This window comes from Verticillium nonalfalfae (genome assembly GCF_003724135.2).
Source record: "Verticillium nonalfalfae strain VnAa140/NRRL 66861 chromosome Unknown scaffold_77, whole genome shotgun sequence".
NCBI lineage: Eukaryota > Fungi > Ascomycota > Sordariomycetes > Glomerellales > Plectosphaerellaceae > Verticillium > Verticillium nonalfalfae.
Genome location: NW_021167302.1, coordinates 34,939 through 50,065, shown reverse-complemented (window position 1 = coordinate 50,065; position 15,127 = coordinate 34,939). Strand labels below are relative to the sequence as shown.

Genomic DNA, 15,127 nt, shown 5'->3' with positions numbered 1-15,127 from the left:
CAAACGGAATTCGGGTTGGGTCGGATTTTTCCACTTAGAAGACATGAAGGATTGAGGAACACTTTCGGCGTACATAGACTTTCTTTCCACATTCTTTACACTCGCTTACACCCCTCTCCACATTACATGGAGGGCCTTTTGGGACATTGGTTTTTTTTCCCTGATTAGGTTACTTCACCTTATTCGGCACATACACTTTTTCTCGGAAATGAATTCAGTCGATACCGCTATTGCCAGTCATTGGAACGTTGTGTGCTTCTTTTCTCCCTCGTATTGCTAAGCTTGATTGCATGTCGTTGCTTGCTACGATATAGGTAGGGGTCAGAGGGCCTGGCAGCTGGTGGCCCCCCCCTCTTGGCGCCCATGTGCCTGGCTCCAGTGTATCGTCCAGCCCGATGACAAAGACGAAAACCCTGGCAGGGAAACACCGCAGCTGGGTGTCGGCCTCTGCGGGACAGCACCCCTGGAGCGGATCCCAAAGGGAGGCTCCACTACAGGGGGTGTTGCGCTTGCTAAGAGCCGAAGGTCGGGTGGAGTGGGGGTATCGCCTGCTTGTAGAGGGAACCTTCCGTGGAGTCGTGACGCGCAAGCCATACTTGCGTCTGCTGAGCACAAGTCTACGCCGAGTTTTGATACGGCATCTGAAAGGACAGCCCAGCCCAGCCCACCCGCCTGACAATAATACAAAACCAACAATAAAGAAAAGGCCCCGGAAGCAAATTATCAGTCGGTCGAAGCCCTGGACGGGAAATCAATGGACGCTCGCTTGAGGCCCTGGAAATGGTCAGTCGCCCAGGCACGCTCATTAGTTTCAGGGGCGAAAGGTACGGCAGCGTAGCACCACCGCTGGAGAGGAAGGGGGAGGGGGCTCTCCAATCGATTAGGTATGGTGAGATGGTTGCGGCACGCCGCAGATTTTGGGTTCGACAGAGCGCGAAGCAGCAGCATTCCTCTTAGTGCTGGACGCGGGAATCAATATGTGATAAACCCAAAGGGAACGCGCCCACCTGAAGGCATTTTGGGCCCTGAAATTGATGCGACTCTGGCAGTGACACGTCATGCGGATGGTTCTCGTCTCTGCGCGCCGTGCCATGTGGTGTGCTTCGTGGGGACGAGAATTCCTGTGCAGTGTCCCGCCTCCGTGGTCCCCTAGCTGGTTTCGGAGCCATGGAGAGTGGTAGGAACGACAAGACCATTCATGTACATGGTATACTGTTGGTTTTGAAGGCAGAGAGCGCACTTGGTGCCTTGTTGCCTTGGTGCCGGGCGTGTGCTACACGTAGACGCTACCCGTTGGCGGCTGGATACACGGCAATAATGGGACAACGGGCTACTCGCAGCCTTTTGAGTGTGAGGCTGCCTGCGGCATACTTTGTACAGAGGTATGGTACCTAGATAATGCAAGATATACATACTCAAATATCCGATACCCGAGGCAAGGGGGAACATTGCAACTCTGCGCTTGAACTCCTGATCCCTTTCTCATTTCCCTCCATGTCACGACTTCTCCTTCTTCGGTTCGGTCTTCTGAGACGCCTCCTCTTTCTCGCCAAATGCCTTGGATGCCTGTATGTCGGATCCGCTCTCTGGCGAGGGGGGTCCCTTCTCTGCTGCCTCGTCGGCTGATTTGACTTCGGCGGCGTCTACCGTCGCCGAAGACGGAGTTGGATCCGCTGTTGCTGGTTCCGGCTGCGCTGCCTGTGCTGGCGCCTCAATTTGCTTGGAGTTGATGATGCTTGTCAGATGTTCGCCCGTCGTTCCGAACCCGTCGACTTTGCCGAGCTTGGTAACGAGGAAGTCTACATCGCGCCGCATACTGCACGTGCGTTAGTCAATGAACCGTTCAAAACACGTGGATGTCTCTGAAGATGTCTTACCTGTCTTGGCCGGCCGGGGTCCTCGGGTCTGCCGCTTGGAAGACCGTACCCAGCTGATCCTTGTAGCTCGCGAACACGGGGCCCATGATCATCTGCACAGCACCTTCAGGGAGATGTTTGGTCAAGACGCGATGGAGTGTTGTTGTTTCCTTCGCCAGCGTCTCCATGTACGGGCGGACCGCCCTGCTGCCCTCGCTGTCCCAGTCGATGGCCTTGACAGCCTTGGAATGTTGCGCCGCACGCCCGCTCATTATGTCGACCAGCTTGTCGTAGATGCTGTTCTGGTGCTCCTGGAACAGCCTGCGGACCTTGTCGAACTCGGCCATCAGACTTGACACGCCCGCTCCCGAGCCAGCACGACGTCGAACAAATTCGCGAATGTGGGGAATCAGTGTTACAATCAGTGACAGAGCCTGAGACGCGAGCGCTAGGTGTCTCGTGGTGATGTTCTTCAGACCGGCGGATCGGGTCGCGCCGGCACCCAAAATGAGCTGGGTGCATCGGGAATTGAAGAGATGTAGGTAGGCAATGAGAGATGTGGCGACGTCGGTCGTCATCGAGGGAATGCCGGCCATCAGGTGCATGAATTGCGACAAGCCCTCGAGACAGAGTATGGCCGAGTTTGGGAGAAGGAAGCTCTCGCCCTCAATCATTGCTGTCCGCGTCTTTTCCTTGCCGGTGCCGTTGGGTTCTGAAGCCGCATCGTCTCCATTGGTTCGCTCCTCAGTATACTCCGTCCAGATTTTAGTCCCTTCAGACCAGGCAGCAGCATCCTTAGTGCTGCTCTCCAGGATCTGGTTCAGTAGTGTAGTATCTCTGTCGCTGAAATCTTTGGCGTTCCACTGGTCGGACTCCATGCCCTGCGCGAGCTTCTGCTTCTCCGCCTCGCCGTGTTGTTGCACAAACTCTCGGATATGGCCGTTAACTAATGTCTTGAGCGACGTGCCACTCCGACCAGAAATGGCTTCGCACTCGTTCGCAAAATAGAGGTTGAGGGTGAAGTAGCGCAGGAACCAGTCCAAAGACAAGTGTGACGCCTGATCAGCTCGTACCTTGAGGACCTTGACAATTTTGTCCTGAGCCACATCGACAGCCTGACCGACAAGATTCGAAATGTCCATGGCTTTGTGTATTTCCTCTTGTATCTCAAAGGCTGACGTATCCAGTTGCGAGGAGTGCCTATCCGGGTTCGGGCTGGCCAGTGGCGATCGGATAGGGGGCGATTTGACGCCCGAGGTGCCGGAGCCTGACAAGGAGCTTGCTACGTCGAGTAAAACCTTGACCTGCGTGGTAAGTCTGCGAAGAGTCTCAGTAACACCAATGTAAATCGATTTGAGAAGATCCTCTGCATCCTTGGGGTCCAGCGCTCTCAGATTGCGCGCCAATATCGAAGACTTTTCTTTACTCGACAAATTCCGGCCGCCGCTCATGGTAGAAGCCGACATCATCGACTCGTTATCGTCATCATTAGAACTGGGCAACGGCTTTCTGATCAAGTTTCTTATCTCGCGTAGGATGGCCTCGCGATATGCACTTGTAGCGATGGCAATATGCTTTGCGCGATGCAATCCATCTAGGTTAGGTGGAATAGCGGCGCGCAGCTCGCTGGTTGATGTCAAGTATGTCGGCAACGCCGAAGGCTCTCGCGAGTGCGTTCCCCTGGCCCGCATTGATGAAGTGCCCCACCGTAGGAGCACATCCGCATGGCTCACGGTTTCGAGATGTCGCCGCAGATCGCCCAGAAGCACATTGGTGAACTTAGTCTCAAATGCTTTCCCGACGCGGAACCGCAAAGTATTGAGATCGTCGTTGACGCCCTGAAGCGCCGTGGCTCCCCTCAGGTCTCGCAAATGAATTGCCTGGAGCGCAGGCGCCTTTGTTGCTGCAAGGCCGTTCTCCTCACCGACTTCGCCGGCAATCAGCAGCTCCAGCGAGTCCATCCCTGTCAAGGCTTGCTCAACCTGTCCTTCGTCGACAAGATTCTCGCAATTGCCCACACCTTCGACAATATGTCGTAGCTGCACTACCGCGTCGTTCAGCTGCTGTATATTTTCACGGCGCCGCCTCTTTTGCACAATGCCCAGCCCAGTCTGTGGAATCTCTTTGTCTAAAGCCTCCAGTTCTTGTCGTAGCGTCTTGATCCTATCCACCGACTCGGCGGCTTCGGAGTGAAGCTCGCGCAGGGAACCCAAAGCTGTGAAGAAAGTTGTAGACGCAGTGGAAATGGAGCTGATCAGGTGCATCTCGATTGTGTCCATGTACCACGATAGCTTCTCTTGCAAGATGGCATTCGTGGCGAGAGCTTTCCGAGGCGCCGCGGCGTGGCCGTTACTGGCCCCTCTTTCATCTGTGCTTCCTGGCGCGGGGCGAACGACTTCAGATCGCTCACTGACAACGTCAAATGTTCGTGGGTTCTCAAGATGAAAGTCGTCATCAAAGTACACGTTGGGGATCGTCGACAGAGGCGGCGGCCCCTGGGTCCCTTTGCGACTCGCACCAGATGATCTTCGGAGGGAGCCCGGTGCGTCGAAGGATGTGATGGACGACAATGAGGCGATCGAGGATTTGCGAGCTGGATAGGGCGGTCGACTCCCAGGCCTCAGGTGACCTTCGTCCGTGGTCTCGAAGGCATCTTCATGTTTGCTTCCTCGTCGGCTAGCGCCTCCTTCTTCTTCTTGTTCTTTGACTCGCTTCAACTGCTCATACAATGCGCCGACTTGCGACAGGTACGGCTTGAACTCGGCGGGGTCGATTCGGGGGATATTTGTCAGGGTGACGGGAGGAATGTCGCGGGCGGTTGGTGCTCTGTGCGCACTTGAGGCAGGTGCCGACGTATGCGGTAGTAGGCCTGTTCGGACGATCGGTGGCTGTAGAAGGGTTGATATGGCTAGGTAAACGGTAAGCCTTGGAGGTGCTGATCTAGGTAAGCTACCAACCATTTTGGCCAGACTCAGCAACCGAGCTTGCTCGGTTACTCGATGCTGTGTCTAGCGATCCTCCGATGGAATGTATGGAGCTCGCCGTGGAGCCTCGCCTGCCGAGAGGGTATGGATGTCCTTGCCCGGGTCTGAAGCTGCGTTAGTTGCCCAAGTTCTCACGAGAAGTGGGATATGGAGTGTGCTTCTGACCTTGCGCCATGGAATGGAAAATCGGATCGAGAACCGGTAGGCGATAAAGGCGTAAGATTATCCATAGATCTTCGTGAGCTTGGGGAAGAAAACATGGTTGGCAGGCGTCAAGAGTTCCAGCGACAGGATCGTGAGCCTGGGTCCGTGTGGGTGTACGGCTTTGCGATGGGCAGCGGAGATAGGGGAAGACCAGACAACAGGATTAGGTAGATGGCCACGTCGCCAGGCTACCATGGTATCATCGCTAGCTGGAAAAGCAGACACCAGCAACAAATGAAGCAAGAAAAAAGACTATGTGTAACTCGGACGCCGGAGAGGCAATGCAAGCTGTGGTATCGGGTGTCCGTGAGATGCAGGCAAGTACAAGGACACATCCACACTTGAGCTCTGTCTCTACAGCAGATCGACGTAGCGAATACGTACCTTGCTGGGGCCAACAGCGCCGGGTTCAGCTCCAGCGACCTACCTGCCTACCCCGACTCGGTGCTCCCAGATGATCAGTGAATCAGCCGAAGTATTGCCAGCTCACACGTGCTGTGAACACCCCCCTGGCAAGAAGGCTTTCGCGCTTTCGCCTGCAACCACTTTAAGTTGAATCCACACGCGCGGGTCCTTGTCGCGTAAAGCGCGTTGCCTGGTTGATTGCCCCCTCCTAATTCTCAGCCCCTCAACATCGCCCTTGATTCGAATTCGCGATACCTGCATTCGAAGTCGAGCGTAACATCCCCTCATTACCACCACCAGCCCGAGCAGCCACGTCGCCCAAGTACCGAAAGTTCGATTATGGATCACCGCTCAACCTATTCGGCTCGTGTCGGTGAGCCGCCGGCCGACCAAACCGACGGCACCCGCCTACACATCCAGAAGCAGCTCGAAAGATTTGTCCTCGACTTCCGCCACGATAACGACTATGTATACAGGTACTTTTCCTGCAATCTGTTAACGTATTCCTCAATGTCTCATACTGGTGCAGAAATCAATTGCAAGAAAACGCCTTGCTGAAGAAGTACTACTGCGATGTCAATATCAACGATCTCATCAACTACAACGAAGAGCTTGCACATAGGCTGGTCAACGAGCCGGCCGAGATCATTCCCCTGGTTTGTGATGTCTAGACATTTAGGTTTCCTGTTGATGTCTGGCTGACATCTGTCGTCTCTTTCAGTTCGAGGAAGCCCTTCGACAATGCACACACCAAATCCTCTTCCCTCACGATCCTGACGCACGTTTGCCCGAACATCAGCTCCTGTTGCATTCTAGCGCCGAGGAGGTCTCGATTCGTGACCTGGACTCGATGAAAATTTCCCGACTGGCACCGGTACCGGGCATCGTCATTGGTGCTTCGGTCATGTCCTCCAAAGCGTCGGAGCTTGTCATCCAGTGCCGCAACTGCCAGAACACTCAACATGTCCCCGTCTTTGGCGGTTTCTCGGGCGTCACGCTACCGAGGCAATGCGAGAGAAAGAGGCTGCCAAATGACCCTACGGAGAAATGCCCTCTGGACCCGTACTTCGTGATTCACGAGAAGTCACGGTTCGTCGACCAGCAGGTCATCAAACTGCAAGAGGCCCCCGATAAAGTCCCCGTTGGCGAGCTTCCCAGACATGTGTTGATCTCGGCGGACCGGTACCTCACAAATCGTGTTGTCCCTGGATCCCGATGCACGATCACCGGCATCTTCTCAATCTACCAGAACAAGGGATCCAAGAACTCGTCCACGGGTGGTGCTGTCGCCATCAGGACCCCGTATTTGAGGGCTGTCGGCATCAAGACGGATATTGACCAGAGCGGCCGCGGACAGGTCATCTTTTCTGACGAGGAAGAGCAAGAGTTCCTCGAAATGAGCCGACGACCAGATCTCTATAACGTCATGGCCGAGTGCATTGCTCCGTCGATCTACGGAAATGCGGATATCAAGAAGGCCATCCTGTGCCTGCTACTGGGTGGATCGAAAAAGATTCTCCCAGACGGCATGAAACTGCGTGGTGACATAAACGTCCTCCTCCTGGGTGATCCGGGTACGGCCAAGTCGCAACTGCTGAAGTTTGTCGAAAAGTGTGCGCCCATCGCCATCTACACATCCGGTAAAGGTTCCTCGGCTGCCGGTCTCACCGCATCCGTGCAACGGGAGCATACGACCCGCGAATTTTATCTGGAAGGTGGTGCAATGGTGCTTGCTGACGGCGGTGTTGTGTGCATCGACGAGTTCGACAAGATGCGTGACGAGGATCGAGTGGCCATCCACGAAGCCATGGAGCAGCAGACCATCTCCATTGCCAAGGCCGGCATCACTACGATTCTGAATGCCAGGACATCGGTTCTCGCAGCAGCCAACCCCATCTTTGGCCGTTATGACGATATGAAGACGCCTGGCGAAAACATTGATTTCCAGACGACAATTCTGTCTCGATTCGACATGATCTTTATTGTCAAGGACGACCATACGCGCGAGAAAGACGAGAGGATAGCCAAGCACGTCATGGGCATCCACATGGGAGGTCGGGGTGCAGAGGAGCAGGTTGAGGCCGAGATTCCCGTCGAGAAGATGAAGCGGTACCTCAGCTACTGCCGATCGTAAGTTGAGCGCCAGTAGCTCTGGTTCTTGATACATGTTTCTAACAAAAATCCACAGTCGAATGGCACCGCGGCTCAGCCCCGAAGCGGCAGAGAAGCTTTCTTCCCACTTTGTCAACATCAGGCGGCAGGTTCACGCAAGCGAGATGGAGGCCAACACCCGGTCATCGATTCCCATCACCGTCCGTCAGCTGGAAGCCATCATTCGTATCACAGAGTCGCTGGCCAAGCTCACTCTGACGCCCATCGCAACGGAACAACACGTCGATGAGGCCATCCGGCTGTTCCTCGGCTCGACCATGGAGGCTGTCAACCAGGGCAGCAACCAGGGCAGCAGAGAACTGAACGAAGAGGTGGGCCGTCTCGAGACGGAGCTCAAGCGCCGACTAGCTGTGGGGTGGAGCACCAGCTTGGCAAGCTTGAAGCGCGAGATGTGCGAGCAGAAGGGGTTCAGTGAGCAGGCCCTGAACCGGACATTGATGATGATGCAGAGGCGAGACACGATCATGTTCAGGAACCAGGGAGCGCAGGTGTACCGAAACGCCATCTAAGCGATCTGTATCCGGGAGGGGCTTTGGGTTATTGGAATTCTTGATGATTGATGCTGTATCCACGAGAAAGCGAAGGAACATAACGGCGCAGGGCAACAGGTAGAGGATGGACCAAATGGAGAAATGAGGTTCGTAAAAGAGCCACCATGTCTTGTTTATTGCCTGACCACTTCGGAAGCATGAGCCGGCCGCGCTATCACGTTTCCATGCCTGCTAGTCCCTGTCTACACTTGGCCGGTCAGCGGACCAGTTGCAGTGTCATGTGAACATGAAGGAGGGAGGGTGGTGGCCTGGCTGTTGTGTTCAGACACGGCCTTTGTCCTCATCCTCAACCCATTCGAAGAGTCACCTCCACTGCGCATGAAGCACACAAGAGAGCTTTCGTGGCTGAGGATCGGTTTACCAGATGTGTGTATCATCATTGATGTGGCACAGGCTACGAAAGGTGCGAATAAAGGAATTCTAGGACCTACCTTGGGCAGACAGACATGGCCAAGATGTTTGTCGAACTTGGTGCCAACAATGATCTACTTGTGTCATCGACTCCAAAGTCGCGCGCCTTTTCAGACAGAATGAAGAGGTCGTGTGTTTGTGTGTGTGTGTGTGTGGTATGTCCAGATTTGCTTCAGGTGATCATCGTTTCATGGAAGCCACACATGGGGCCCTCGCGACAATTGTTTTTAAGCAATGGTGCATAAGCATCATTCTCGACTCACACAGCTATATCGTCCAACAGCAAATTTCCCGATGCAGAACAACGAGTGCCGGCTGGCGATGTGATGTTAGGTGTGGTGGTCTTTGGTTGTAAAGAGAAAAGAAGAGGAGCCTTGTGGCAGGCAAGAAAATCGTGAGCCTTGATAAACCGCCAGCCCACTCCAGGTCACATGACTTTGGTGCCCATGCTGTTTCCTGGGTGAATGGCTGGATGGAACGGTGGGGCAAGGAGCGGGTAGAAAGAACGGTGGAGTGAGTACCTAGAAAGAGGTACTTGGGGGGGGTGGAAGTCGGCGTAGTGCACCTGCCTACTCCTCTCCGCTCCGATTCCCAAAGAAGCGGCAAGTCAGGCGAACGCAAAGAGCAGACGAACACTCCGCACGGTGAGCGCACGGTGCACATGCCACTAAGCGAGGTCATGTTTCGCTGCAAATTGCCTCGCCGGCTCTCTGGCCCACCCTGTCCAGCTCACACAGTCCCATCGACCCAGGCCACCCAGCGCTGACCTGACTTCACCCTCTCAACCACCTCATCACCTGCACCAGCCGACCACGTCAGGACCCTGCGAAACCAACCCGACTACCTCTTCCGGCATCGACCGTCGACCTTACGAATCGCGCTCGCGCACCCGACGGCGTAGGAACACAGCGGCCATCTCTCGTTTCGAACATCCCAGCGGCGAATCCCGACGATCGAATCTGCGCGGCAAGGCAGAGCAAGGATTGCATGACGCTGGGCCTGGGAACCGACTTCAGTCGTCGGCGCTCTGGCGCGACTCGCCACCACGTTCAGTTCATCTTCTGAAGCCGACCGACAACATCCCTTCTTCATCGCGCACATTGCAGACTCTTGTCTTGCCCGACAGCGTCCCCTCCTGCTCCCTGTAACAGCGAAGGGCGCTTTTCCCGCTCCTGGGGCCTGGATCTCGGTACCGGCTCCACCTTGACCACACCTCGGCTTGAAAATACACCCTCCTTTCTCCGACTGACGACGACGACAACAACGCTCATTTCAGTTCGTTCGGCGTCCAGATACATCGAGGCTTCGACGTCGGCTTCAACATGTCTTTCCATCCCCAGACCCCTCAGAGTCCTTCGCAGTTATCACCCGGTACCTCCGATCTTGCCTCCAGCATGAACAGTTCGCTCACTTCGCTCACAACCCTGCCGACACCCGCCCACAGCGTCAACGGAAGCACATCTCATCCACCAGATACGTCTCACGACTACGCGATGGGTGACGACACGCCCCAGAAACGCAAACGCTCAATCGGCGACGTTGGCGAGCGAGACCAGAAGAAGCCCCACGTCGAGGACGGCAAACTCGTTATAGATGACCTCCACCAGGATGTCGGAGAGAAATACCTGCTTTGTCAAACTCGTAAGGCCCCCTTCACCTCCGGGCTCGCCATTTCCTGGCTCTTGCCCCTGCATGCCCCTACTCCCCATTGCCCCTGCCAACCCTTCCCTCCCTCCCTTCATGCGATGTTCCTCAGCAGGAGTATGATTTCAAGGTTGAGAACTGGGTTAACATAAGAGCTGTGCAGCACACCGCACACAAGAGTTCCCATGCATTACCGAGGATCTCTTTGAAATGTTCGGTCTGACAGACATCGCCGCCGAAGTCGCACGTGAGAAATCGAATGGTGACAAGACCATCAAGAACGGCCTGCGCAAGACCTACAAGGGCCACATCAAGCGACTGGGCATCATGGGCAGGTTCGACTCTGTCGCCCAAGAGTGGGAGGAACCCGAAGAGGTTGATGATGACGGCGATCAAGATGAGGACGATCGTCCAACGCAGAAGAAGGAGAAGAGCAACGAGCCCTACTTTGGCTTTGGCAAGATCATGAACCTGAGCGATCCAGAGTTCTGGCACGGACGAAGCTACCTCATGCACGGCTTGACGCCTAGGGCGAAAGCAGAACTCCCCAAAGCGCTGGCGATGGCAAAGGGTCAGATCCCCGAAGGATTTGATGCCTCCGTGTTGAACGACGACGGCTCTAGACCCGCCGCCGCCGCAAGATCTGCGGCTCCTGGCACCCCGATTGGCACACCTGGGTCGAACATGGGTCAACTCAAGCAGGCCCAAGGCATTCCCCGTCCGCAACGGGTGAACAAGAAGCGAGGTTACGGCGATAATTCTTTTGAGGGCTACGAGGGCTACGAAGATGGCTACGCCACAGGCGATGGCGACGACCGTGGAGGTCAGAAGCGCCGAAAGAAGGTATGTTACGGCCGACTCATCAATACTACGTCGCCATTTTAACACATGTCCCCCTCAGGCTGTCGGCACACCACAGTTCCAGAATGGCACGCCCCGCCCATCCTACGGCTCAGGAATCGGGGTTTAGGATGACCACTCGATCTCCAACGCCGCCGGTCAAGGACCGGGCGCCAAGGGACTCGGCCGCAATCAGACGCGCCATCAAACGCCTTGCGCGCAGGCCAGTGAGGCTCGGGAACCTCTGGTCGGCGCTCCCAAGACTGCTCCATCGAAAAAGGCTGGTCGCAAGGCCAGCGGCGGCCGGAAGCCCGCAGGCCCGAAGACGAGTGCTCGTCCTCGGAAGGATCGTCAGGGTAACTCCTGACCTTCCCAGCCGTCCTTCGAACGAAATGATCCTCAGCATGATACCCAAGTCGGCTTTCGGCCCACTGCACACGCACACACACGCTCTCTATCGCTCCTCTTTACGGCCGCCTCAGTCTTGACTTGACGAAAAGGTTTCTTAATGGGGATTACAACGCATGCAGTCCACCCGTTCCTGCGTTTATTGACGATTTCTTCTTTGCCACACCCTGGCACCTGTATAAGCACGGCGTTGGTTGGTTTTTGATGCTTTTTTCCCGCTTCCACTTCTTTTTTCTTCCTTTCTTTGTCTTTGTTTTTTCACATCTCGGACGCCGGGGAAGAAGGCCCAAAGGGAATACCCACCCCTTCCGCGCCGAACCACAAAAAACAGGGAAACAGTCACACAGGGGACGTCATGAAAGGTAAAGAAAGTGGACGAACGATGGATGGCACAGAAGGGAGGCCCGAGGCGAAGGATGGTTCGCTCTCGGAGAGGGGACTTCTATGCACATGCGCACACATATTGGCCCTGCTGGGCTTTCAGTACTATAGCACCGGGAACGGACTAAGCAGTACTTTTTGTTTCCACGAAAAAGGGGAGACTGGCCTTTGCCCTGGACGGGGCGAAAGCCTGCTTTTCTCCCTGAGCGAGGACCCCGTGGTCTTTATCACGGGAGAGGTGCGCAGAATACTTGATTGTAGCTTTGCGTCCCGGAATAATACAAGCGAAGATCAATGAATAGGGCTGCCTCTTTCTTCTCGTGGTCGTGTTGTTGTCATGCATGCGATGGAGCTACAAGTGAGCAAATTAAGCTGTCACCGAAGGATGATGGCATTGGGTATCATTGTAGATATTATCTTAACGACTGGCTCGGAATACTTGGCCAGACAGGTAGTTCCCGAGTCCTGCTAAGGCGATATCTCTCGGCCTTTGCCGTGTCCATGCTCCGCAAGGCACGTACGCGTCGATCTAGCTCCTCTGCCCGCTCGCAAGACTCAGTCAAGTCGCAAATCATCAGTGGTCTGCGCCAGCTCGAGAATGGCCCTGTTCGAAAGGCTCTCTTGAGCCCACTCCACCACCCTTTGTCCAACGTTACCGACCAAGCCCTCGTAGTGAGTGCCTGGGAAGAAAAGACCGCAATGAGCACCTACCTCATCCACGCCCTCCATGAAGATTGATACCCACGTGTCGTCCTTTCCCTCGCCGACTCGACGCGGCAGCACACAAAACTTGCGCTCTTTCGCCGGCTTTTTTGCCTCGATAGCGCGGGCCTCCCTCTCCGCTGTTGTTGTGCGGCCTCGTGATGGACTTCCTTCTCGACCTCGGTCTGTGACATCGGTGTCTGCTTGGCATTGCTCATTGGATGGCTGTTGTTGTTGTTGTTGCTGCTGCTGCTGCTGCTGCTGTTGTTGTTGTTGTTGTTGTTGCGCTTCATGAGCAGGCATCGGCCGCCCATCTCTTTCCGCTGCCTCGCGTTCTCTGTCGACTGCCTCTTTCGCCCGCTGCTCGGCCTCCTGTCGCCTCTGTTCGGCCTCTGCCTCACGCTGGGCCTGTTCCCTGGTGTGGGACTTGGCTTGCGCCTTTTCAGCCTCCTTCTCTGACTTCTGGGTGTCCTTCTCAGCCTTCTTCCGCCGCTTGTCCGCCAATTTCTGGCGCTCCTTGATGGCCTTCTCGCGATTCTTCACGGCCTGCTCGTAGGTTTTCAGGTCGCGCTTGGCTTCTTTCTCTGCCTGGCGTCGAGAATCCTTATCTGGGCAGGCATCTAGGTCTGGCGTCACCGGTCTAGGAGGCAGATCAGGAACAGCTGGCAGGTCTGCTGTGCTGTCATTGTGGTGCTGGCTCAAGCTTGAGCTGCCATGAACAACATGCTCGCTGTCGCCGACCTCAGATGATTCTGGAAACGGGTCAATATGCTGCATTGAAGCCGCCGGTGGCAGGTTGTCCTGTGCTGCAGCAGCTTCGGTAGGAGAGAGAAGCTTCTCCTCGACACCGCTGGGCTCAGCAAGCCGTATGCCAGGCGTGGCCACATCGCCTACCGAGGCAGACATTGAAGGCGATACCAAGGAACCGCGATCTTCCATCGATCCAGCCTCCAGGCGGTCAGTTGTCGTGTCGAGCTCTGGTGAACGGCTGCGCGATGGGCCGTGCGACCTCGACTTGACCCTTTTGGGCCTGCCAGTGCTGATAGTGTAATAATTCACAAAACGAACACGTGCAAGGGGTTGATTCTGCGACGCAGCAGGTCCATGGCTCTGCTGACGGAGCGAGTGGAGTTCGTCAACGTCTTCGAGGGCGCGGATCCTGCTGTAGCGTGAGTTGAGAGCGGGATAGTCTGCAAGGCAGCCGCCGTATTCAAGATGGGAGAGAACATGGTTTCTGGCTGCGCCGATTACGCCTTCGGACGAATGCTTCTTGACAAAATGTAGCAGTCGCTTCTTGAAGGGCTGTTCTCTGAAGGGGACGTCGTTGAAGTAGGACGGGTTGAAGAAGGGGTCATTTGAAGGCTGGGGTGAGATCGACGTTGTGGAGCTGTTGTCAATGGAAGAAATTTGGTTGATCGATGTCGTGGAACCATATTGAGAGAGTTCAGGACTTGCTGTTCCGGAAAGTATGGGACTCAATGTTGTGGAGGGTCCCGCCCCCGGTTCGGGGGTTTCGGGGGGGCTGGGGTTGGACCGGAAAAGACTGCTGATGCCCGAAACGATGATACCTGGATGAAGCCCCAAGAAAGGGGAATCAAGAGAGATGGTACCCAGGAGACGATGTTTCAGAGGATGCGACGAGTAAGGGTCACGATTGGGCTGCGAGGAGGTTAGCTTTGAGACACTCTGTATGGTAGTGGGTGGGTAATGGAATACCATCAGAGCAACATCAGCGGCCAGTAATCCTCCCATGGAGTGGCCAACGAGAACGATGTCGGTTGTAGGACTCTCATGAGGTTGCAGCCATGAGCTAAAGTTGTCTCTGGCAAGCGTAATAGCCTTGTATGTCTTATACCGGGGATAGATCTTGGAGTGAATGACATAGTTGTCACTCAGCTCATTCTTGAGGTAATTGTGTACATGAGCAGGGAATGACTGAAACGACTGGTCGTTGCCGTAAAAGCCATGGATGTAAACCACAAGCAAAGTCCGCCTTGTCTCAGTATCATCTCCGCCAACGAAGGACGGTGTCAGTGATTGAGTAGATGTTTGTCGAGGGTCGGGAGCGAGGAATCGGTTATCCCCTAGTCCGTCAACAAAGGAATAGGCGGGAGGAAGAGAGTGACCAGACTCCTGTGACGAAGACCGTGCCATGTGCGCGTCGGTTCCGGATACCAGGACGAGAGCCGGAAAATCGGGATGATAGAAAGTCTTAGGGGACGGGCGCGTCGGCGGCTTAGCGGGCACCGTACGCTCTGGTAGTGGAGGTCGGGATCGGGGACGGTGTCGGTCTCTTGGTGGGAGACCTGTCACATCTGTGGGGATCTCTGTGACGTCAGCTTTTGACGGACTCTCCTGGACACACGGCACCGTCACGTGATAGCGGGGTACGACACCTGCCTTCGACTTGCGGTCGGACAAGTCGACAGGGGCATCGTTGTGTAGGGGCTCAGTAGTTTGACAAGGAAACATTTTCGAGATGTTTAACCTGGGCAGGCTGCAAGCTCACCTATGTATCGTTGTTGCCGGCTGTTTGATTATATACCTGAAGTTTTCGCGGCCGGAAAGA

At 55.3% G+C, this 15,127-nt stretch overlaps 4 protein-coding genes across 4 annotated transcripts; 2 read left to right on the top strand and 2 right to left on the bottom strand.

Annotated features, from left to right (window-relative positions):
- Positions 1-1,497: 1,497 nt before the first annotated feature.
- Positions 1,498-5,015, bottom strand: VPS54 (Vacuolar protein sorting-associated protein 54; the record flags this gene model as incomplete). The annotated part of the gene is made up of 3 exons (XM_028642583.1): positions 1,498-1,816; positions 1,878-4,851; positions 5,006-5,015. The coding sequence occupies 3 exons, from the start codon at positions 5,013-5,015 to the stop codon at positions 1,498-1,500; spliced, it is 3,303 nt and encodes a 1,100-aa protein (XP_028493606.1).
- Positions 5,016-5,788: 773 nt separating this feature from the next.
- MCM5 (minichromosome maintenance protein 5) lies at positions 5,789-8,130 on the top strand (the record flags this gene model as incomplete). The annotated part of the gene is made up of 4 exons (XM_028642582.1): positions 5,789-5,925; positions 5,979-6,105; positions 6,171-7,579; positions 7,638-8,130. The coding sequence occupies 4 exons, from the start codon at positions 5,789-5,791 to the stop codon at positions 8,128-8,130; spliced, it is 2,166 nt and encodes a 721-aa protein (XP_028493605.1).
- Positions 8,131-9,905: 1,775 nt separating this feature from the next.
- On the top strand, positions 9,906-11,197 carry D7B24_008494 (uncharacterized protein; the record flags this gene model as incomplete). The annotated part of the gene is made up of 3 exons (XM_028642581.1): positions 9,906-10,224; positions 10,391-11,070; positions 11,129-11,197. The coding sequence occupies 3 exons, from the start codon at positions 9,906-9,908 to the stop codon at positions 11,195-11,197; spliced, it is 1,068 nt and encodes a 355-aa protein (XP_028493604.1).
- A 1,214-nt stretch (positions 11,198-12,411) lies between these two features.
- On the bottom strand, positions 12,412-15,030 carry D7B24_008493 (uncharacterized protein; the record flags this gene model as incomplete). Its single annotated transcript, XM_028642580.1, has 1 exon — positions 12,412-15,030. The coding sequence occupies one exon, from the start codon at positions 15,028-15,030 to the stop codon at positions 12,412-12,414; it is 2,619 nt and encodes an 872-aa protein (XP_028493603.1).
- Positions 15,031-15,127: the final 97 nt, after the last annotated feature.